Here is a 21358-nt window from a genome sequence, read left to right on the forward strand (position 1 = left end):
CCGGACTGTGTGTGTGGCCAGGGTGGGAGTGGCCAGCTCAATGTCACTCATTGAGGCTCCATTTCCAGCCATGTCGGCCCTCCCAGGCTCCGTTTTTGGCCACGTTGGCCTCCTGCAGCCGTCTGCCAGGGAAAACGGAGCTTGGGTGGGCCGCAAGCAGGCTCCCCGAGCTCTCTTTTCACTGGCAGAGGCACGGCGGACCGGTCCTTCACTGTTTCCAGGGTGGGCACCACGGGCCAGATCTAAGCACCATGTGGGCCGGATCCGGTCCCCGGGCCTTGAGTTTGATACCCCTGATTTAACTTGTAAGTGTATTTTGATTGGGCGTATGGTCCATCAGTCAGAGAAGAAGACTTCTCTCCTTATAGCAGCCTTCCAATGTTTGAGAGGCTGTCACAAAGAAGAGGGGGACAACCTTTTCTGCAAAGCATCAGAGGGCAAGCCAAGAAGTAACAGATGGAAACTTATCAGAGTTATAACCTAGAACTTAGGAGAAATTTTCTAACAGTTAGAACAATTAAGCCTTGCCTCCAGAAATTGTGGGTGCTCCATCACTGGAGGTTTTTAATGAAGAAAGTGGACAGCCATTTATCTGGAATGGTGTAGAGTCTGCTGCTTGGACAGGAGATTGGACTGGAAGACCTACAAGTCCCTTCCAACTCTGTTATTCAATATTCTATATTCTTCTCCCAGCACATTCCTTAATTCCAGAAAAAAATCAAATATTTCAGGCATTGGAATAAATAAAACCCTAAAGCATTATGGCATTAAGATGCTGAGCTTGTTGATCGAAAGGTCGGCAGTTCAAGTAGTTCGAATCCTTAGTGCTGTATAACGGGGTGAGCTCCCGTTAATTGTCTCAGCTTCTGCCAACCTAGCAATTCAAAAGCACGTAAAAAATGCAAGTAGAAAAATAGGGACCACCTTTAGTGGGAAGGTAACAGAGTTCCATGTGCCTTTGGCGTTGAGTCATGCTGGCCACATGACCACAGAGACGTCTTCGGACAGCGCTGGCTCTTCAGTTTTGAAATGGAGATGAGCATCGCCCCCTAGAGTCGGGAACGACTAGCACATATGTGCGAGGGGAACCTTTACCGTTACCAGATTTAAGGAGAAGTTTGATCCTCTGAATATATACCCCTTCATGAGATCAGAGAGCTGCTATTTAAAACTACTATAAATGCCATACAAGAGCTCCCAATAAGGGATTTTTAAAACATTGGAGCAATGAATCTGAATATTCTTGAGTGGAAATCTAACAACTATCTGTCCCTGAAGAGATTAAATAATTGAATGGATCCGCAATTCTTGCCAGTTTTTGCTGCAGCATCTGGCTAATAGGTTATAGACTAAATTTCAAGTCATTTTCAGAGTCCTTGGTGTTCTCTGAACTTGGTGGTTTTCTTGCAGATGTTCCATTACCAAATTAGGTAATATCATCAGTGCAAAACTGGAGTGGTGTGGTGGCCTACAGGTGGAGCTCTTGCCTCACAATCAGGAGGCTGTGAGTTCGATCCTAGGCAGAGGCAGATAATTCTCTCTCTGGGCACAATGAGAATAGATCTGCTGAACAAAACTCCGCATTAGCGACATCCGGCCATTAAACACTGTGCTAGCTCCCTTCAGTTGCCCAGACTCCATCCGCAAGGAATTATGGGGTCGTTAAAAGATGATGCTGATGATCAGTGCAAAGCTGCTTTTCTTTTCTGTCTCTGGCTATGGAGGCTTTGCTGGGACACACAGTGAATAAAGAAAAAAAGGGAGGGGGGCATCAGGCAGGGAAACTAGGAATATATTTTTAAAAATGGACATTTTGAAGTCCCCCCAGATTGGCTCGTATTTTGGGGCTACCCTGTGTGCTGTGGACTTGAACAGAGACAGGAACACTGACTTGATCCTCATTGGGGCACCTATGTACTATGATGGCATTGCCGGAGGAAGGGTTTACGTTTGCCAAAGGAAGGTAAGTAAAGAACTGGGGGTTAGGGGTTGGGGGTGGGTTCGGCCGGGCCAGGCTGGGCTAAACTAGACTAGATTTTCTTCTCAATAGTTTGGAATGTTGCAGGATTCAATCTGGATTAGTTGCTGGGATCAGTGGTTTAGTCTTCCAAGCCCCTGTGACTATGCAAGAAAGGTGGGCAGGAAGCTAACCACAAGATTTCAAGAACACAAGCAAGTGGTTGGTAGCCTCACCTTTCAGTAAACAAGGATATGATTCAATTTTGCAGTTACTAAGATTGTTGTCCGAGTAGATTACAAAGATAGCCAGAGAAATGATTGAAGCCTGGGAAACAGGTCCCTTGTCAGTCAACTGGGAGTGCTGATTTATCACCAGTTTATCAGGTACTTAGGAGCCGAGGAATTAGCAGCACAAGGAAACAACAGCCAACAACTTAACAGCCGGCCATCAACACTCCAATCAACAAAGAAAATGCTGCACACAACTGCACACAACCAGGCCCAAACCACACATTCTGGTAGAGAGAAGTTCCGTGAGGATGGGCTCCAGCACTAGTCTGAAAGCTTAGAAGACTAAACCTCTGATCCCAATGACTGACCCAGATTGGATCCTGCAACATTATCCTGGGACATGTATATTTCAGTGGTGAAATGCTACTGGTTCGCATTGGTTCGGGCAAACCAGTAGTGATAAAAACTACCAGTTCTCACTCCTTTTTCTGTGTGAAGCGTGCATTTGTCATGCACCGTTGGCAAACCGGTTCAGATTTCACCCCTGGTATATTTGCCTTCATTTGTGAGTTTGGAATGAGTTGCATTGAGAGCCTTGGAACTTTCGAGAATAATATAAACTGGATTTGCATCAATTTTAAAAAGCATCATTGATTGATTGATTGATTGATTGATTGATTGATTGATTCATTCATTCATTCATTCATTCATTCATTCACTCACACCAAAACAACTAGACACAAGGACAGTTTTTTCCTCCATGCCATCATTCTGCTAAACAACTAATTCCTACAACACTGTCAAATTACCTAGTAGGGCTGCATTACTATTATCCTTGCCATTTTTTCTACAGTATTATCTATTCCTTATCTTCTTATGACTATAACTTCATTGCTTGTATCTTACGATTTATATTAATTGTTTTATTCACTATTCTAGTATGAATCATGTTGATTGCTTACTTAGTATGCTATGACTATCACTGAGTGTTGTGTCTTATAATTTATGATGAATGTATTTTATGATTACAATCATGATTTATCACTTGTTGCTTGAATGTACCCTGAGATCTTATGCACTAGAGACAAATTCCTTGTGTGTCCAGTCACCCTTGGCCAACAAAGAATTCTATTCTATTCTATTCTATTCTATTCTATTCTATTCTATTCTATTCTATTCTGTTCCATTCCATTCCATTCCATTCCATTCCATTCCATTCCATTCCATTCCATTCCATTCCATTCCATTCCATTCTATTCTACTGCTTTTCCCAGGCAGCTAGGCTGAGTCTAACTGCAATGAATCCTGAGACAATCCTATCAGTGTTTAGCTCAGGTTGTTGGAGAATCAAAAAGACAGAGGATTGTGGACGTGAACTGACTGATAGAACGGTTCAGCTGTGTGGCAGCACAAGAGTGGCTGCAAGATAAGGTCAAAAAAGTTAAGATGTCAGCTGCAGCAGTGCCAAACAATCCCCCGTTTTTTTGTTTATGTGCATTTCATTGCACCCTTGCAGCCTCCATCTTGACATTTTGGACCACATCCTGCAGGGGAGATCAACAGAAATACATGCTGGGCTCTTGTTAATGGGTTTGATTGCACAATGGCTTCTGGAGAAAATGCTTTCCCCTCAATTCACGTGTCCTTCCTTCACCCCCATTTCCCAGGGAGAAACATTTTTCTGTGGCATGGAATTGCAAGGGGAGCCCCATCACCCCTTGGGCCGCTTTGGAACCAGTATAGCAGAAGCTGGGGAAATTACTGGGGATCGGTGGACAGATGTGGCTGTTGGGGCACCACTGGAGGATGAGAATCAAGGAGCTGTGTACATCTTCCAGGGAACCAGTGGATCCCTCAACAGTGTTTTTAGCCAGGTGAGCCTTCAGCTGCCCACATCCCTTTCACCCCTCTGCCTCTCTGTCTTCTTACTCTATGAGCCGTGGTGGCGCAGTGGTTAGAATGCAGTATTGCAGGCTGACTGCCTACAACCAGGAGTTCAATCCTTATTGGCTCAAGATTGACTAAGCCTTCCATCCTTCCGAGGTTGGTAAAACGAGAACCCAGATTGTTGGGGGCAAGATGCTGACTCTGTAAATGGCTTAGAGAGGGCTGTAAAGCACTGTGAAGCTGTATATAAGTCTAAGTGCCATTGCTGTGTTTCTTCTTTGCAGCGTATCCAAGCTTCTATCCTTGCCAACAGGCTTCAATATTTTGGACAAGCTCTTGATGGGGGGTTAGAACTTACAGGAGATGGACTCCCAGATCTGGCTGTTGGGGCTGACGGACAAGTGCTGCTCCTAAGGTAAGGCTAATTTCTATTCTGTTCTATTTTATCCTGAATATAGAAAAACGGAGTTGGAAGGGACCTTGAAGGTCTTCTAGTCCAAGCCTCTGCTTGAGCAGGAGACCATATACCATTCTTGATAAATGGCTGTCCAGTCTCTTCTTAAAAACTAACCCATAACTTCTGGAGGGAAGCCGTTCCACTGCTTAATTGTTCTCACTGTCAGGAAATTTCTCCTTAGTTCTCGGTTAGATCTCTCTTTGATAATCTTCCATCCGTTATTTCTTGTCCTGCCTTCAGGTGCATTGGAGGAAAGGTTGGCCCTCCCTTTTCCTGTGACATCCCCTCAAATATTGGAAGACTGCTATCATGTCAACCCTAGTCCGTTAGACTAGACATGCATATTTCCCTCAATCGTTCATTGCATCCAGATCCCTAATCATCTTTATTGCTCTTCTCTGTACTTGTTTTGTTCTGTTCTGTTCATTAAATGTTTATATAGCTACCCATCTTATAACTTTCCAGGGTTCTATGAAAAACTATTGGTGTGAATGCACCCTTTCAAAGTGTAGAAGTAGAGTAGACAACTGTCCATTTCTAATGAGGAGTGAGAAAAATCTGATCTGTAAATTAAAGGAACTCTTTTAAAGGTGTCCCTTAATTTATTGAGGCAAGGGAAAGGAAAGCAGTTGGACTATGCACAGCCAGGAAAGACAAGAAGGTTTAGGATTAACCTATTTTGATAGCTAAAGTAGAAAAGTAATGTAATACCTACATGTATGGAAACACACATGGACATGTGCAACGCCAATTTAAGGGAAATGTTGCTTTGTAAGTTGTCACTCAGGTCAAAAAGTACAGGTGACATTGAAGCTGGGTTATGGCTCGTGACAGTTGTCAATCAGGTCACCCAGGTGACCCAGCTATTTTTAATGACCTTTTTTCTGGTGATGGTTAAGTAAACGCCACAAAAGTTAAGTGAACCAATTGTTTGCAATGGCCATGCTTTTGCTAAAAACCAAAAATTCATAAAGTTTGATCATGAGGCCATAGGGTAACGCAAATGGTTGTCATTGTGGCCTGGTTTCTGAATGCCCAATGTGTGGTCATGTGACTGGCATGGGGCACCAACCATTGGAAATTAAAATCTAGGGTGTAACTATTGTCAGGGAGTTCTGCCATGACTTCAAAAGGTCGCTGAGCAATTAGTCATAAGTTGAGGATTATGTGCACTTTGTGAGTCTAAATGACATTTTTTGACAAGCGGGTGGGTTTTAACAGATTAACAGAGTTAGAAGGGACCTTGCAGGTCATCTAGTCCAACCCCCCACCCAGATAGGAGACCCTACACCATTCCTGACAGATCGTTGTCCAATCTCTTCTTAAAAGCCTCCAGGGATGAAGCTCCCACAACTTCTGAAGGCAACTTCTGTTCCATTGGTTGACTGCTCTCATGGTCAGAAAATTTCTCCTTATTTCCAGGTTGAATTTCTCCTTGGTCAGTTTCCATCCATTATTCCTTGTCTGGCCTTCAGGTGCTTTGGAGAATAACTTGACCCCCTCCTCTCTGTGGCAGCCCCTCAAATATTGGAACACAGCTATCATGTCTCACCTGTCCTCCTCTTCATTAGACCAGCCATGCCGAGTATTCGTTCATCATATGTTTTAGCCTCCCAATCCCCTAATCATTCTTGGTTACTCTTCTCTGCACTTTTTCTAGAGTCTCAACATCTTTTTTATAGTGTGTAATCTTCTTAGAATAGATCTGGAGTGATTCCCCTTTGCTCACTCCAGTGTGTGCCTATTTATGTCTGCTGTAGAGCCCGACCTGTGGTCAGTGTGGTGATTGGAATAACCTTCAACCCAACTATAATCCCCATTTCTGCCTTTGTGTGCGAAGGCCAGCAAGTGCTGAACAAGGAAATCAGCAAGGCAACAATCAACTTTAAAATCCAGGGAGACTCCCGGTTTACCTTCGGTAGGTGTACAGTTCTTCAAAGGTACCGTTTAGGCTCATGCACAATTTCTCAGATGATTTCTTCCCCACAGCTCATCTGCCATCTGAAGAGCAACATTGGGATCTTCTAAAGTGCAGCTTTGATTTGTGTCAGTCCATAGGAAGCCTCCAGAGATCTGAGTAGCACCTCATAAATTCAGAGGGTTTCACTTTACCGGATTATTGTTCACTGTTTTCTGCAGCGTTCTTCCATAAATAAATGATTGTTGAATATTCACCAAATGATTGCATCATTTCAAAACAATCCTTCATTAAACCTAGCATCCCTAAAGACAATGACTTCAGAGAAATCTGAGACAATAGAAGGGACTTCCTAATTGTAATTCACCAAAATTTTGTACTCTTGTAAGGGAAGTTGTACTATATATCAAGGACCTTTTTTAGAATCTAGGTGTTCTGAATTTGATTATAATTTCCTTCAGGGAATGACATTTTGAGCACCCTTCGGTACACTTTGACCTTGGATCCTGGCCGACAGAAAGTACGAGCCATTTTCGACCAGGGTTCAGGCTTGTCTACCCTCACAGAAGAGATGAAGATCAGTTTGAGGCCTGAATCCAGGGAGTACCGTATAAAATTACCGGTGAGAGAAAAGGTTTTGGAAGGAGTGGGGATGGGCAGGATTCAGATCAGAAACAGTTTTTTTAAAAAAAAGTCTGATCTTTAATCTGAAACATAACATGTGGCCATGACATTGTCCTTTTGTTGTTTACCCCTGATTTCTCATGAGGAAAGACTTGCATAGAAGACAGCCTCACCCCCATAATCCTCCAGCTGAATTATACCCTGATAGGAGAGCCCATCCAACGTGCCAACAATTTGCGGATCATCCTGCACAAAGAGGCATCCAATCTGGTTTCCGGATCTGTAAGTCCATGCCCAGTGTGCATTCTTCTAGTGTCACTTGGTTGAACAAATCCATACAGGGAAGGTGTAGAATTGATTAATCAATTTATTAATTAATACAGTGGTACCTCGGTACTCAACTGCTTTGAAACTCATTGAATTTTGACACAAACATTTTTGTCCTGGTATTCATTGTTTGTTTGGTACTCAACACACAAGTTAGATATTCAGAAATGGAGGTAGTTTTTCCTCCATTTGTGGGTCACCTTCCTTGCACATCCTTCCTTACCTATTTTGATTTTGCAGGTGCATAGAATGAAGGGGGATGCATAAATGGTGATAACTGAAATGGAGGTGACAGGTGGACTATGGGGGGAAGGATAACTGCCTTGTGACTCCCTACATTATTCCTTGTGGGAAAAAGTTGTTTGATACTCATCCTTTTTGGTACTCATTGTGCCCTTCTGAAGCCATTAAAGATGAGGCACCACTGCATAAAGATATAGTGAGTATAGAGAATGGCCTTGAAGGACAGAAGAAAGATCTTCTACCAAGGCAGTGTTATCTCACCATCTACTGCTCAGATGGATGACAACATAAATTTGATAAATCAATCAAATAAATGATGAAATAAATGAGGCTTGAGCTCAGACTACAAAAATAGCAATAGCACTTAGACATATACCGCTTCACAGTGCTTTACAGCCCTTTCTAAGCAGTTTACAGAGTTACGATATAGCCCCCAACAATCCTCATTTATTGACCTCGGGGGGATGGAAGGCTGAATCAACCTTGAGCCAGTCAGGATCGAACTGCTGACAGTCAGCAGAATTAGCCTGGAATACTGCATTCTAACCACCATAATGCTTTATAAAAATATTGAGACAGCCCCCCTCTGCTAATTCTCATGAAGATAAAATGGGGAGGAAGGAAAGTTCATTCAGAGGTAAAAGATTTTGTTGCTATAGCTATTCTAATAACCATAGCTGTAGGTCTGTTGTGTGTCTGTTTCTTAAACAACAGGGAACAGGATTCTGACAAGCCTTTCTACTTCCTTTTGCAAATTCTTTCCATTAAAAATGGTTTTGCTGAAAGTTTTACCTCAGCAATACATTCTTTGTTTGTTTGTCATGTGAAAGGGCTCTCCGGTCATAAAAGCTCAGCTAGATAATTGATGGAGATTAATTTAACATTTATTTATTTTTTCATCATATTTATATAACCATACCTCTCACAAAATGTGGCTGGGCAGCAAGCAATACATTTTTTAAAAAGTTATTATATAAAAACAACAAACAATTAAATATTAATATTATAACTAAAAGGCAAGGAGAGAGCAACAGATGTTAACAATAAAGCCATGTCAACAATTCACTCTTGCCTTGAGGCTCACAAGTTTGATGACATTGTCATGTTACCAAAAGTTAATAATGATAGATCCAGCCTCATCTTGGATGATATCCCTTAAGGCGGGTGCCCTAGCAAAAAAGGCCTATCTTTAGAATCCTGCCAGATAATAGCAATTTAGCAGACTCTTAGTAGTAATAGGGACCCATTATACACCTCTTCTACTGGAGGAAAGACCACAACATGCCTCCTCTGCTGGATCTGCTGGAACTGGCAGATGTAACTGGGAAGAGGAGGTCCCTCAAATGACATTGATGCAAGTCCATCATGGAATTCAATTGAGTGGCCGGTGTGACCCAGTGAGTTCTGTTTCTGATGGACTAAGTCCAAGATTTTCAGAATTAAATTGAGAATCAATGCTCTGCATAAACCAAGCTTCTACAGGTGGTGATATAAACAAGATGATAATAAATGTGGTATCAACTTCTACACAGAAAGACTTAGAATTAAAAGGCATGTTATATGGAGTCAACCTCTACAGGGTTTCCCAACCATGGCAACTTTAAGACCTATGGACTTCAACTCCCAGAATTCCACACATCTGGGAATTCCTGTGGACTTCTGGGAGTTTATTTATTTATTTATTATATTTCTATACCACTTTTCTCCCGTAGGACTCAAGGCGGTGTACAGTCAAGAAAAATATAGACACACAAACATCATAAAATTGCTAATTAAAATTATTACTTAGTTTGGTCAATTAAATAAAACCCAGAATTAGATAACATTTAAAAAATCATTCACATGTTCATATGTTTAGCCCTGCCTGTTGGAACATCAGGGTCTTGAGGGCACGGCGGAAAGCACGGAGATCAGGGATATTCCGTATCTCCGGGGGCAGTTCATTCCAAAGGGTTGGAGCCCCCACAGAGAAGGCCCTTCCCCTGGGAGTCGCCAGTCGACATAATTTGACTGACGGTACCCTGAGTAGTCCCTCTCTGTGAGAACAAACTGGTCGGTGGGAGGCTATTGGTGGCAAAAGACGGTCTCGTAGGTACCCAGGTCCTAAGCCATTAAAGGTGATAACTAACACCTTGAATCGCACCCGGAAGACCACTGGGAGCCAGTGCAGCTCGCGTAGGAGAGGTGTTACATGGGCGTAACGAGCTGCGCCCATAATCACCCGTGCGGCTACGTTCTGGACCAGTTGGAGCCTCCGGGTGCTTTTCAAGGGGAGCCCCATGTAGAGAGTTGAAGTCCATGACTCTTAAAGTCGGTAAGATTGGGAAACCCTGCTCTAGCATTTTATCCCTCACCTCACCTGTTCATGGAGGCTGATATTTTCTCTCCATCCTTCCCTCATGTCCTCGTAGCTGCCATTTGAGAAGGACTGCGGAGGAGATGGAATCTGTAAAGACCAGTTAAAAACATCCTTCAATTTCTCAGGGTACAGTATGCTTTTTATCTTTTTAGCAGCTGCATTTCCATAGACTTCATTCATGCATGCTAAAACTGATCTAAGTCAATGAACAATGTTTATTGTTCAATAGCTGTGTTTAGGTGTTCAATATTTATAAGATTACTGGTGGTCCTCGACTTACGACCGTAATGGAGCCTGGAATTTCCCTTGTAAGTCACAATAGTTATAAGTCAAGACATCTGCATGACTAGGCCCAGTTTTACAATTGTTTTTTTGTAGCAGTGGTTAAGCAAATGTGGCAGTCACTAAGTAAATGTGGCAGTCATTAAGTGAATGAACACTGTTAAGTGAATCCATGTATTCCTATGGGCATCCCTTACCTGAACCACAAAATGGGCGGCAAATAAATTTGATAAATAAAATAAAAATGGGTATTTTTTTGATGGAAACCTGCCGAAAAGGCTGTGTACTGGGAAAAATGGTCGAAATCGTGGTCCCATGACTACAGAATGCTGAAAATGGCCATAAAAGTGAGTCGTGTACCAAGCATCCAAAATGAGGTCATGTGACTGGGGGTGTGGACAGCCAGTGGAACTCTGGAACCAGGTCGCTTTGGGGGGTTCCGTCGTAATTTTGAATGGTTGCTAGGCAACCAGTCATTAAGTGACTACTTGTATAAGGCAGAACTTTTGCTGCATTACCAGAATACTCTGTTTGGAAACTGGTGTTGTCCTATCTCGGTCTTTCTCAACTTCAGCAACTTTTTAGCTGGGTGAACTTCAACTGCCCGAATTTACTATTATTATTATTATTTACTTTATTCATTAAACATGAAACTCAGTCAACTGAACATTCAAAAATGCATCACAAATACCATTGACTGGTTCTAATGGTTGATATGGGTTGCTGCCAGCATCCTAGGTATCAACCAAGTACCTTCCTCAGATGTATGATGTTCCAAATAGTGCAGTTTTTTGCAGTTCCGCTGGTGTTATTGCAGGAACCTGCAATTTGCTGATGTACCTTATAAAATTCTTGGACATGGTACCAAGTGCCCCGATGCCAATGGGTATCACTGTTACATTAATATTGTTACACTGTTGTTGTTGTTGTTGTTGTTATGTACACAAAAATGTGAAATTGCAGCTACCACGTGTTTAGCTGAGGTTGGCCTTTCATATGTATCAAGTTATTCCAAAACATTGCATGTTGTAATGTATTTGCATCAGTGGTGAAATCCAATTTTTTTTTACTACTGGTTCTGTGGGCGTGGCTTGGTGGGCGTGCTGTGGCTTGGTGGGCGTGGCTTGGTGGGCGTGGCAGGGGAAGGATACTACAAAATCCCCATTCCCTCCCCACTCCTGGGGGAAGGATATTGCAAAATCTCCATTCCCTGACCCCACTCTGGGGCCAGCCAGAGGTGATATTTGCTGGTTCTCCGAACTGCTCAAAATTTCCGCTACTGGTTCTCCAGAATCTGTCAGAACCTGCTGGATTTCACTCTTGATTTGCATGGTATTTACAGGTAGTCATCAATTTAGGACATTTTCCTTCTTTCCTTCAGCTTGAACGAATTGGTAGTTGGCCTAACCCCGGAACTCAATGCTACTGTTTTCATACGGAATGATGGAGAGGATTCTTATAGCACCAACTTGACTTTTGTCTACCCATCTTCACTGTCCTACCGCAGATTAATATTAGTGCAGGTATGAAGATTAGAAAGAAATCAGAGACAACGAAGGGGAGAGTGCTAGGGAAATGGCCAAAGAAGGTGCTGTCTATCACCAGTGATATTGATTAACATGTCCTATTCTCCTCAGTCCAACAGAAAATTCTTGGTCATTAAATGCACCTCTGTTCCTGCTGCAGAGGAAGACTTGGTGCGGAACACCACCTGTGGCATCAATCATCCCATCTTCCGGAGCATGGCTGAGGTACTGTATGTTAGTCTAGTAGCCATCTATGACTCCAGAATAGTTGACAGTATCCATCCAAAGTCCAAGAAAGGTTGACCATTTCCATTCAAAGGCTATCTTATGATGTTGGTAATACTCCAACACATGGAACCTTTTGCCCAATTGAGGTGGTTGGCTTTATCTATAAAATTAGTAGCAACTCAAATTGCTAAATGTCTATGGAGATTCTCAGTCATCGAGGTCATGGTTGTCCCAAAGGTGCTTTTTCAAAAGGCAACTGGACTGTTGTCTCCTTGAAGAGGTTTCACCTCTCATCCAAGAAGCTTCTTCAGTTCAGAACTGAAAAAGCTTCTTGGACGAGAAGCAAAATATCTTCAAGAAGGAAACAAAGTCCAGTTGGCTTTGAAAAAGCACTTTTTAAAAAAATTTGATTTATATGCCGCCCTTCTCCGGAGACTCAGGGCGACTTACAATGCGTTAAGCAATAGCCTTCATACTTTTGTATATTTATACAAAGTCAGTTTATTGCCCCCACAAATTGGGTCCTCAATTTACCTACCTTAGAAAGGATGGAAGGCTGAGTCAACCTTGAGCCTGGTGAGGTTCGAACTTACAGTAATTGCAGACAGCTGGTGTTAATCACAATGCTATCAGTCTGCTGAGCCACCAGGCCCTTTTGGGACAACCATGACCTGGATGACTGAGAATCTCCATAGACATTTAGCAACTCTCTATGAAAAGAGCCCTTAATAGCTATTTTGTGAGAATGGCCATAGCTTTTTCTCAAAAATCACAAAACAGCATTAAGATAGAATGTCTTGCTCCTGATCTAGTTGTGAGTTCAAAGAATTGCCTCGCAATAAATAACTGTGTACAATTTGACTCTACAATTTCTCTTACACAAAAGTCACACCCATCCTCAATTTCTAGGGATTGTAGCTCTTTGACAGAAGCTGAGACAATGGCTGAGAAACTTCCAGGTTTCTCATGGCCAAAGGTCCTGTTTATTAATGAAGTATTAATGAAGGTCCTGTTTATTAATGAAGTATTAATGAAGTATGGATTGAATAATGCAGCTCTGCTTTAAGCATTCTGGATCCTTTTCTTCTTTGGTGTCTCCTTCTGTCTAGGCGGTCTTCATTGTCAGCTTTTTTGTTTCCCAAGATGCAAAACTTGGAAGTGTGGTGCAGATGAATGCTACAGCTACCAGGTAAAACTTCCTATGACTAAAATAGCAACAGCACTTAGACCTATATACCGCTTCATAGTGCTTTATAGCTCTCTCTAAGTAGTTTACAGAGCCAGCATATTGCCCCCAACAATCTAGGTCCTCATTTTACCGAGCTTGGAAAGGATGGAAAACTGAGTCAACCTTGAGCCTGGTGAGTTTCAAACTGTCAAATTGCAGACAGCAGAAGTAGCTTGCAATACTGCATTCTATCCACTGCAGTGCAATGTTCTTGCAAACATTCTCCTATGTAAATCAGATTAGTTGTCACGATGTGTACACTTGTTTTTCCACCAGCAATTTATAGCGCTTTCTCGATTCATCTCCCAAGTGTTATGCTCCACAAAGCATAATAACAATAGCATAAGTACATACCAAGTTTATAAGAGGAGCCTCGGTGGATTCAGGGTATAAATTAATCTAGTTCAATATTTTATGTCACACAGTAATCAAGTGAATATATTTATAAAGTTTATAACCTAGACAGAAAAGTGAATTCCCCTTCCATTGTCACTTCCCAGCAACCAAGATTTAGGACTTGCTGCCTACGATTCAGAAGGTTAATAGCCATCAACATAGGTAGTCCTCAACTTACGACCACAATTGAGCCCAACATTTTTTGTTGTTAACTGAGACATTTGTTCAGTGAGTTTTGCCCCATTTTATGACCTTTCTTGCCACTGTTATTAAGTGAATCATTGCAGTTGATAATTTAGCAACGTGGTTAAGTGAATCTGGCTTCCCCATTGACTTTGCTTGTCAGAAGGTCGCAAAGGTGGTGACATGATCCTGGACACTGCAACCGCAGTTCACATGACCATAAGGAAGCTGCAATGGTCGTAAGTGTGAAAAACGGTCATAAGTTGTTTTTTTCAGTGCCATTGTAACTTCAAACGGTCAGTAAATGAACTACTGTAAGTCCTTACATTACATTACAATCAAAATTCTAAAAACAGTTTAAAACATTAAAAACATTCAAAATCAATATGCATATACATTATCATAGAATTTGAATTTTGACCACGTGGTCATAGGGAGGCTACAAAGGTTGTGTGAAAAATGGTCATGTCACTTTTTTCAGTGTGGTTGTAACTTTGAACAGTCACTAAATGTGACTGTGGTAAGTCAAGGACTACCTGTAGTAATAGCCCTTGACACCCTGATTCTCCATCAGCCTATTAATTCTCCTTTTAAAACCATCTAAACCCAACCAAAAGGACACGGTGGCTCAGTGGCTAAGACGCTGAGCTTGTCGATCGAAAGGTCAACATTTCAGTGGTTCGAATCCCTAGCACAGCTTAATGGGGTGAGCTCCCGTTACTTGTCTCAGCTTCTGCCAACCTAGCAGTTCGAAAGCACATAAAAAATGCAAGTAGAAAAACAGGGACCACCCTTGGTGGGAAGGTAACAGTGTTCCGTGCGCCTTTGGCATTTAGTCATGCTGGCCACATGATCACGGAGACATCTTCGGACAGTGCTGGCTCTTTGGCTTTGAAACAGAGATGAGCACCGCCCCTTAGAGTCAGGAACAACTAGCACATATGTGCAAAGGGAACCTTTATCTTTATCTTACTAAACCCAACCAATGGCAGCAATCTCCATGGCCATGACTAACTTAAATCCTTTTGACCTCAATGCATCTGGCTTTAAATATAACAACTGGGAATATCCTGTTGTGCAAATATTCCTTAAATAAATTCAGCTTCATTGATAAGAAGTTTCTCCCTTTGATATCAGATGATACTGAATGTGATGCGATGCGGGAGGTGGGAACAGTACAGCATTTAGCAGCTGTAATTAAGAGAGGTGCAGGTGTGCTGTGTTTGCAGCTCTGCCCATTTTTCCTTGTATCCCTCCAGTGAAAATAATGTCGCTGTCACAAAAGACATGTTTCATCAAGTGGAGCTGCCCGTCAAGTATGCAATCTACATTTTCATCAATAGGTAAGTGGCTGCAAGCATTTGAGAAGAAGACCTTCCCCTGGTTTAACAAGGGGGGTTAACCATCTGGTTTAACCTGGTTTTAACCTGGTTTAACCATCTCTTAAGAAGTTGCTGTGAAGTTTCACAGCCCACCTGTGTGAACCCATTTTTCTTGGTTTACATTGCTAAAGAATGAATGGAACACAACTGTAATCTTCATTATTTCAAAATTCTGGTCAATCACATAATGTATTTTTTCCCCCTTCCTTAATATCTCACCATGTTTTTCCAGCTTGGATCAGTCAACCAAATATATTGATTTTTCTGCCGGACAGGAAGATGAAACTCGGACTGTGGAACATCGATACGAGGTGAAAAGGATGTGGTTCGCGTTGTGGCCAAGAATTTAGAATAGAGAGGGGCTTATTTGTTAAGATGAAGGAAGAGTTTCTTAAGAATGGAGTGTGTTTATGTAGCGATAGATGCTTTGAGAAGCATTTGAAAGAAGGAAAATGTATCTAGAACTAAGGAGAGATTTCCAGACAGTAAAAACAACTAAACAATGGAATGTTTGCCTCCAGAACTTGTGGGTGTTTCATCAATGGGGTTTTTAAAGAAGAGATTGGACAGCCATTTGTCCAGAATGATATGTGGCACACAGAGCAGTGGTGGGTTGCACCGGTTCTTGCGAACCGGTAGTAAAAAAATTTAATAGTTCAGAGAACCGGTAATAACATTGGCTGGCCACACCCCTGAACCGGTCCCCAGCCCGGTTGCTGCTTGCTTACCCCGCCCACCTCATCAGAGGCTTTTTTTTTCTTTAACTTTTAAAAGTATTTTTTCTACAACCTCTTCGGCTAAAAAATGCTTTTAAAAGTTTTTTAAAAAGCCTCTGATGATCGCACAGCTCAGCTGGGATCTTCAGAAGCTTCTGAAAACATTTTTTCTGCAACCTCTTCAGCCGAGGAGGTTGTAGGGAAAAAAAAAATCCCTTTAAAAGCCTCTGACGATCCCAGCAGATTTGCCTGATCATCAGAAGCTTCTAAAAGCATGTTTCCCTGCAACCTCTTAAGGTTGTAGAAATAATGCTTTTAAAAGTAAAAAGAAAAAAGAAAAGTTGGCCACGCCCACCCAGTCACATTACCCCCCAAGCCATGCCCACAAAATAAGCCACGCCCAAAGAACCGATAGTAAAAAAATTTAGAACCCGCCCCTGACACAGAGCCCTCTCGGCTGGCATGCACACCATTGCCCCAGATCACATCTCCGTGGCATTTCTTTTGTGAGCTTCTATTTGCCTGCAAACAATGAAACAGAAGCTCACAAAAGAAAAAGATCTTACCTCTTGCCGCACTGCCGGTGTTGGGATGCCCTGCCTCCCATCGGCCAGCTGGTCTTCAGGTCTCTGCTGCACATATGTTCGCGCATGCGTGCATTTGTGCATGTCCGCAAGTGTGCACATTCACGCATGTCTGATACCTTTCAGTTTGGGCATCTGCGTGTGCACAGTTTAGGCCCTTAGTGTCTAAAAAGTTCATCACCACTGGTATAGGGTCTCCTGCTTGAGCAATGGGTTGGACTAAAAGACCACCAAAGTCCCTTCCAATTCTGTTAGTCCTGTAAAAATGTACCTTAGGTCCTGTCCCTTACTGAGAAATTGCCAGTTAACAGTTTTCTAGAGTGCTTTTTCCACCATCTATTCTTGGGTTGGTTTTATATATATATATATATATATTGGCATGAAATTTAGTATCCCCATTATTGAACTTTCTCTGGCCTCTATTATTTATTTATTTATTTATTTATTTATTTTATTTATTTTTATATGCCGCCCTTCTCCGGAGACTCAGGGTGGCTTACAATGTATTAAGCAAAAGCCTTCATACTTTTGTATATTTTATACAAAGTCAGCTTATTGCCCCCACAAACTGGGTCCTCATTTTACCCACCTTAGAAAGGATGGAAGGCTGAGTCGACCTTGAGCCTGGTAAGAATTGAACTCACAGTAATTGCAGGCAGCTGGATGTTAAATGTTGCCTGCAATGTAAATGTCGCCACTCAGGCTCCTCTATTATATCACTCTCAGTTATTTTGATCTCCTGACTTCCCTCAAAGTTTAGTGGCAGATTTTGAATCTCTTCAAGATGTTTTTGGCCAGTATCAGAAGATCACTATTTTTACCTAGATACGGCTAAGAAAGCACTTAAGCTGGTCTTACTCATTGGCTGGGAAAATCCACTTCATTCAAAATCAGGATCTGTTGCCATCAAAGCCAGCCACCAGTCCGGGGCAGAAGGCATGGAGGGAGGCACCTTTTCGTTTGAGTAAGAACTGCTCAGTCGCCAGGCTCAAGTCACAACTCTCTGACAGGAAGGCCATCACCTCCAGAGAGCTGGACTCAAGCAGGCTCCTGGGGACCAGGCCATTAGGGAAGGGAGCCTCACCCTGGGGCAGAGAACCGGCCTTTGGGACCCTGCTGAGGAAGGGCAGCAGAGCTGGGTTTGGAGGGGGGGCACCTGCACGTAGCAGTGTCTGGTGGCCAAAAGGTGCTTGAAAACTCAGGCTGTCTCTGCAATGAAGGGTCCTTGGTTCTCTCTGAGCTTGCTTGTTTTCTTGTAGACGTTTCATTACCCTAATTAGGTAACATCATCAGGCCTGGTAAAGAGTGGTGTTTGCTGTCAGTTTATATTCTGGTGATTTGCCCTGTCGGTGTTGGTAAGGGAGGTTAGAGATTAGAGATTCTTCGGTTGGGCTGTTTATTGATGGCTTTTTGGCAGTTTCTTGATTGGGGTATCGCTAATTTGATTGTTGATCTGAAGTTGACCTTGGAGTTATTCTCTAAATCTTCTCCCACCCACCTAGACAGCCAAGACACCAGCATATAAATTGACAGCAAACACCACTCTTTACTAGCGCAGATGATGTTACCTAATTAGGATAATGAAACATCCTCCCCCAAAAACAAGCAAGCTCAGAGAGCACCAAGCACCCCTCATGTCAACCCTGAGCTACAAATATTCTCCTTTATTATCTATGCAGTGCACCTGGAAAAGGGCAAGTTGGGCAATAAGCCCATGCCCAAACAAGGCTGCCTGCCCACTCATTCCCTCCATTTTTTCTAGCCCATTCCAAAGGTACAAAAAGGGGGCCCATGCCAAGCAAGGCTGGACTGGAGCATCCTGGGAGGGACCAAGGGTCTCTACATGGGGCTCCCCTTGGGGTGCACCCGGAGGCTCCAACTGGTGCAAAATGCGGCCACGCGGGGATTATGGGAGCAACGGGGCACTCCCATGTGACTCCTCTCCTGCGTGAGCTGCATTGGCTTCCGGTGGACTTCCGGGTGCGCCTTCTGCCACCAATTGCCTCCCACTGGCCGGTTCGCTACCACAGAGAGGGCCTCCTCAGGGGGCCGTCAGCCAGACAATGTCGGCTGGCAACCCCCAGGGGGAGAGCCTTCTCTGTGGTGGCACCTACCCTCTGGAACAATCTACCCCCAGAGATACGAGTGATCCTAGACCTCCGGACTTTTCGTCGGGCCCTTAAAACCTATTTTTTTCAGTTAGCTGGGCTGTCCTGATTTTATGGTTTGGTTTTAAAATTTGATATTGATTTTAATTGAAATGTTTTAAATTATGGGCCAAACTTTATTTAATTATTTTAAATCTATTTTAACTTCTGTGTACAAATGTTTTATCTTGGCTGTTCACCTCCCTGAATCCGAAAGGAGAAGGGCGGTATAGAAATCTGAAAAAATAAATAAATAAAATAAGGGTGCCTCAGACCTGCCACCCAGAAAGCCCTCCTCCCTAAACTCAGAGAACAGAATAACTTCTACAGATAGTTCTCAACTTATAAATAATTCATTTAGTGACTGTTCAAATTTACAACGGCACTAAAAAAAAAGTGACCTTTTTCCACACTTAAGACCATTGCAATCACCCCTATGATCACATGGTCACAATTCAGATCCTTGACAACTGACACATATTTATGATAGTTGCACTGTCCAGGGTCATGTGATTCCCTTTTGTAACCTTCTGACAAGCAAAGTCAATGCGGAAGCCAGATTCACTTAACAACCCTGTTGCTAACTTTAACAACTGCAGTGATTCACTTAACAACTGTGGCAAGAAAGGTTGTAAAATGGGAGAAAATTCATTTAACAACTGTCTCACTTAGCAACAGAAATTTTAGGCTCAGTTGTGGTCGTAAGTCAAGGACTACCTGTACTGGAGGTGGAGTCATGGAAACATGAATAAAGAATTTTGAGTGCACAATTGTAGTTCCCACATCTAGATTACAAGCGGGACCCATCCCTATAAAAGCGAAGTATTGACCTGTGCTAAGAGTGTTGGATGTCTATGCATTTTCTTATGCAGAGTTTTCTTCCAATTTAGCTGAAGAACTTGTATCATCGAAATGTTTCCGTTTCAGTCACATTTCATATTCCTGTGTCGCTGAATGGAGCACAGATTTGGGACCCGGTCCTGGAAGTCCCTAAAGAGGTATATTTTCTCTGGAGCTGTGTAGATGAGGACATTAGTGCTTCTCCTGGATTAATGGAACTAAGATAATACTGATGTAGCAAAAATGTACAGTGAGGAATCCGTCCACTAATTACCAGATTGCACAATAAAAGGTTGAGTGGGAATTCAATTTAAATGGAAGAAAAGCATGATGGGATGTTTAGGCATATCTGAAATCTTATTTTGATGTTTATTTGTCCAAAAGCATTCAGGTTATTTGAATGTTTTTGGCCAAATGGGTATAAATAGGTGGGTATAAATTGAATAGGTATAAATTGAGTTAGCAATAGGTTCCTTATTGGGTGAACAGGTATTCATCCCTGAAGAGTAGACTTAGGTCTAATATTTCAAATACATATTTCAAATTCATTTTAGAAGTTTGAAAAAGTTGGGTAGGGGGGAAACATAACTTGGGCCATTCTTTAATTTCTCTCACTTTTTATGTATGAAAACATATTTTCTTTCTTTTTTTAATAAAACGTCAGTGTACTTTTTATATAATTATTTTTATATAATTATAGCTACTTACTATTTTTTATTATTATTTGTTCAACTTGTATGCCGCCTTTCTCCGAAGACTCAAGGCGGCTACTTAATCCCAAAGAAAAATTTGGTTAATGGCTGATTATATTTTGCAAATGGAATGGTCCCAAGTTTCAGAATTAAGTTTAATTATTACTTTATCTATAATTCATTGATATCCTTTATTTGGTATCAAGAGAATCTTGAATGATTCAACAGCAAACTAGACCACAAAATAAAAGTGCAGTTTTCAAGTCAAGATTCTCTTTGCTAGAATTCCATCAAATGAAGGCTAAAATTTCTAGATTATATTGGCAGGGTTCTAAACAAATCAGCACATACGGCCATCTTTATCTGGATCGTATAAATTGAGAACTATTGTCTATGTCAACATTTAGTCTAAGATGGAGATACAATTCATGGGGGATAACCAGGGTAGTGACCATGAGCAATAAACAGAACTTCCTTGTTTAGAGGAAGTCTCTCTGACTACAAGATGAGAAGAAACAACATGACCTAGTCCAGTGATGGCGAACCTTCTCGGCATTGAGTGCCAAAACTGGAGTGCCATTGAGTGCCAAAACGCATGCTGGAGCAACGGAAACCTGAAGAACAGCTGGCTGGCACGCATGCAGGCGTGCACGTACACACCGCCCAGCTGTTCTTCAGGTTTGGCCAGCATGCATGTATGCGCTGGAAACCAGAAGAACAACTGGCGACGATGCACGTGCCCACAGAGAGGGCTCTGCATGCCACCTCTGACACAGATGCCATAGGTTCGTCATCATGGACCTAGTCAATCCTTGCCAGCTCCCCAGGAGTATTCAAATGGCCATTGCTGGAAATAAATCAATAAATTAGCCAGTTGATTGTTCTGATCCAAGAGGAGAATTGTTCTTCAGAAATCTTAGTTCTACGCTCACGTAATTTAATAGAGATTGGTGAGAACCAGAGGTGGTATTCAGCCAGTTCTGACAGGTTCTGGAGAACCAGTAGTGGAAATTTTGAGTAGTTCTCAGAACTGGCAAATACCACCTCTGGCTGGCCACACCCCCAATCCATTCTCTGCCTCCCAAGTCCCAGCTGATTGGCTGGGTCTTCTTTTGTTGCCCTGCATAGGAGAACAGAGCTGGAAAGCAG

At 42.3% G+C, this 21358-nt stretch overlaps 1 protein-coding gene across 2 annotated transcripts in view; it reads left to right on the forward strand.

The window, feature by feature from the left end:
- Positions 1-21358, forward strand: part of LOC117666817 (integrin alpha-X-like) — a 52883-nt gene that overhangs the window by 24898 nt on the left and 6627 nt on the right. For both annotated transcript variants that reach the window (XM_034419798.3, XM_087891787.1), the window contains 13 exons: positions 1820-1963; positions 3858-4064; positions 4362-4492; positions 6295-6452; positions 6914-7074; positions 7227-7358; positions 10058-10131; positions 11669-11810; positions 11925-12038; positions 13151-13230; positions 15108-15191; positions 15463-15541; positions 19568-19675. In XM_034419798.3, coding sequence (XP_034275689.2) covers positions 1820-1963; positions 3858-4064; positions 4362-4492; positions 6295-6452; positions 6914-7074; positions 7227-7358; positions 10058-10131; positions 11669-11810; positions 11925-12038; positions 13151-13230; positions 15108-15191; positions 15463-15541; positions 19568-19675 — 1614 coding nt within the window. The remainder of the gene's footprint in view (positions 1-1819; positions 1964-3857; positions 4065-4361; positions 4493-6294; positions 6453-6913; positions 7075-7226; positions 7359-10057; positions 10132-11668; positions 11811-11924; positions 12039-13150; positions 13231-15107; positions 15192-15462; positions 15542-19567; positions 19676-21358) is intronic.

The sequence above is a fragment of the Pantherophis guttatus genome, chromosome 4 (assembly GCF_059756535.1).
Source record: "Pantherophis guttatus breed Tessera chromosome 4, ASM5975653v1, whole genome shotgun sequence".
NCBI classification, from domain to species: Eukaryota; Metazoa; Chordata; class Lepidosauria; order Squamata; family Colubridae; genus Pantherophis; species Pantherophis guttatus.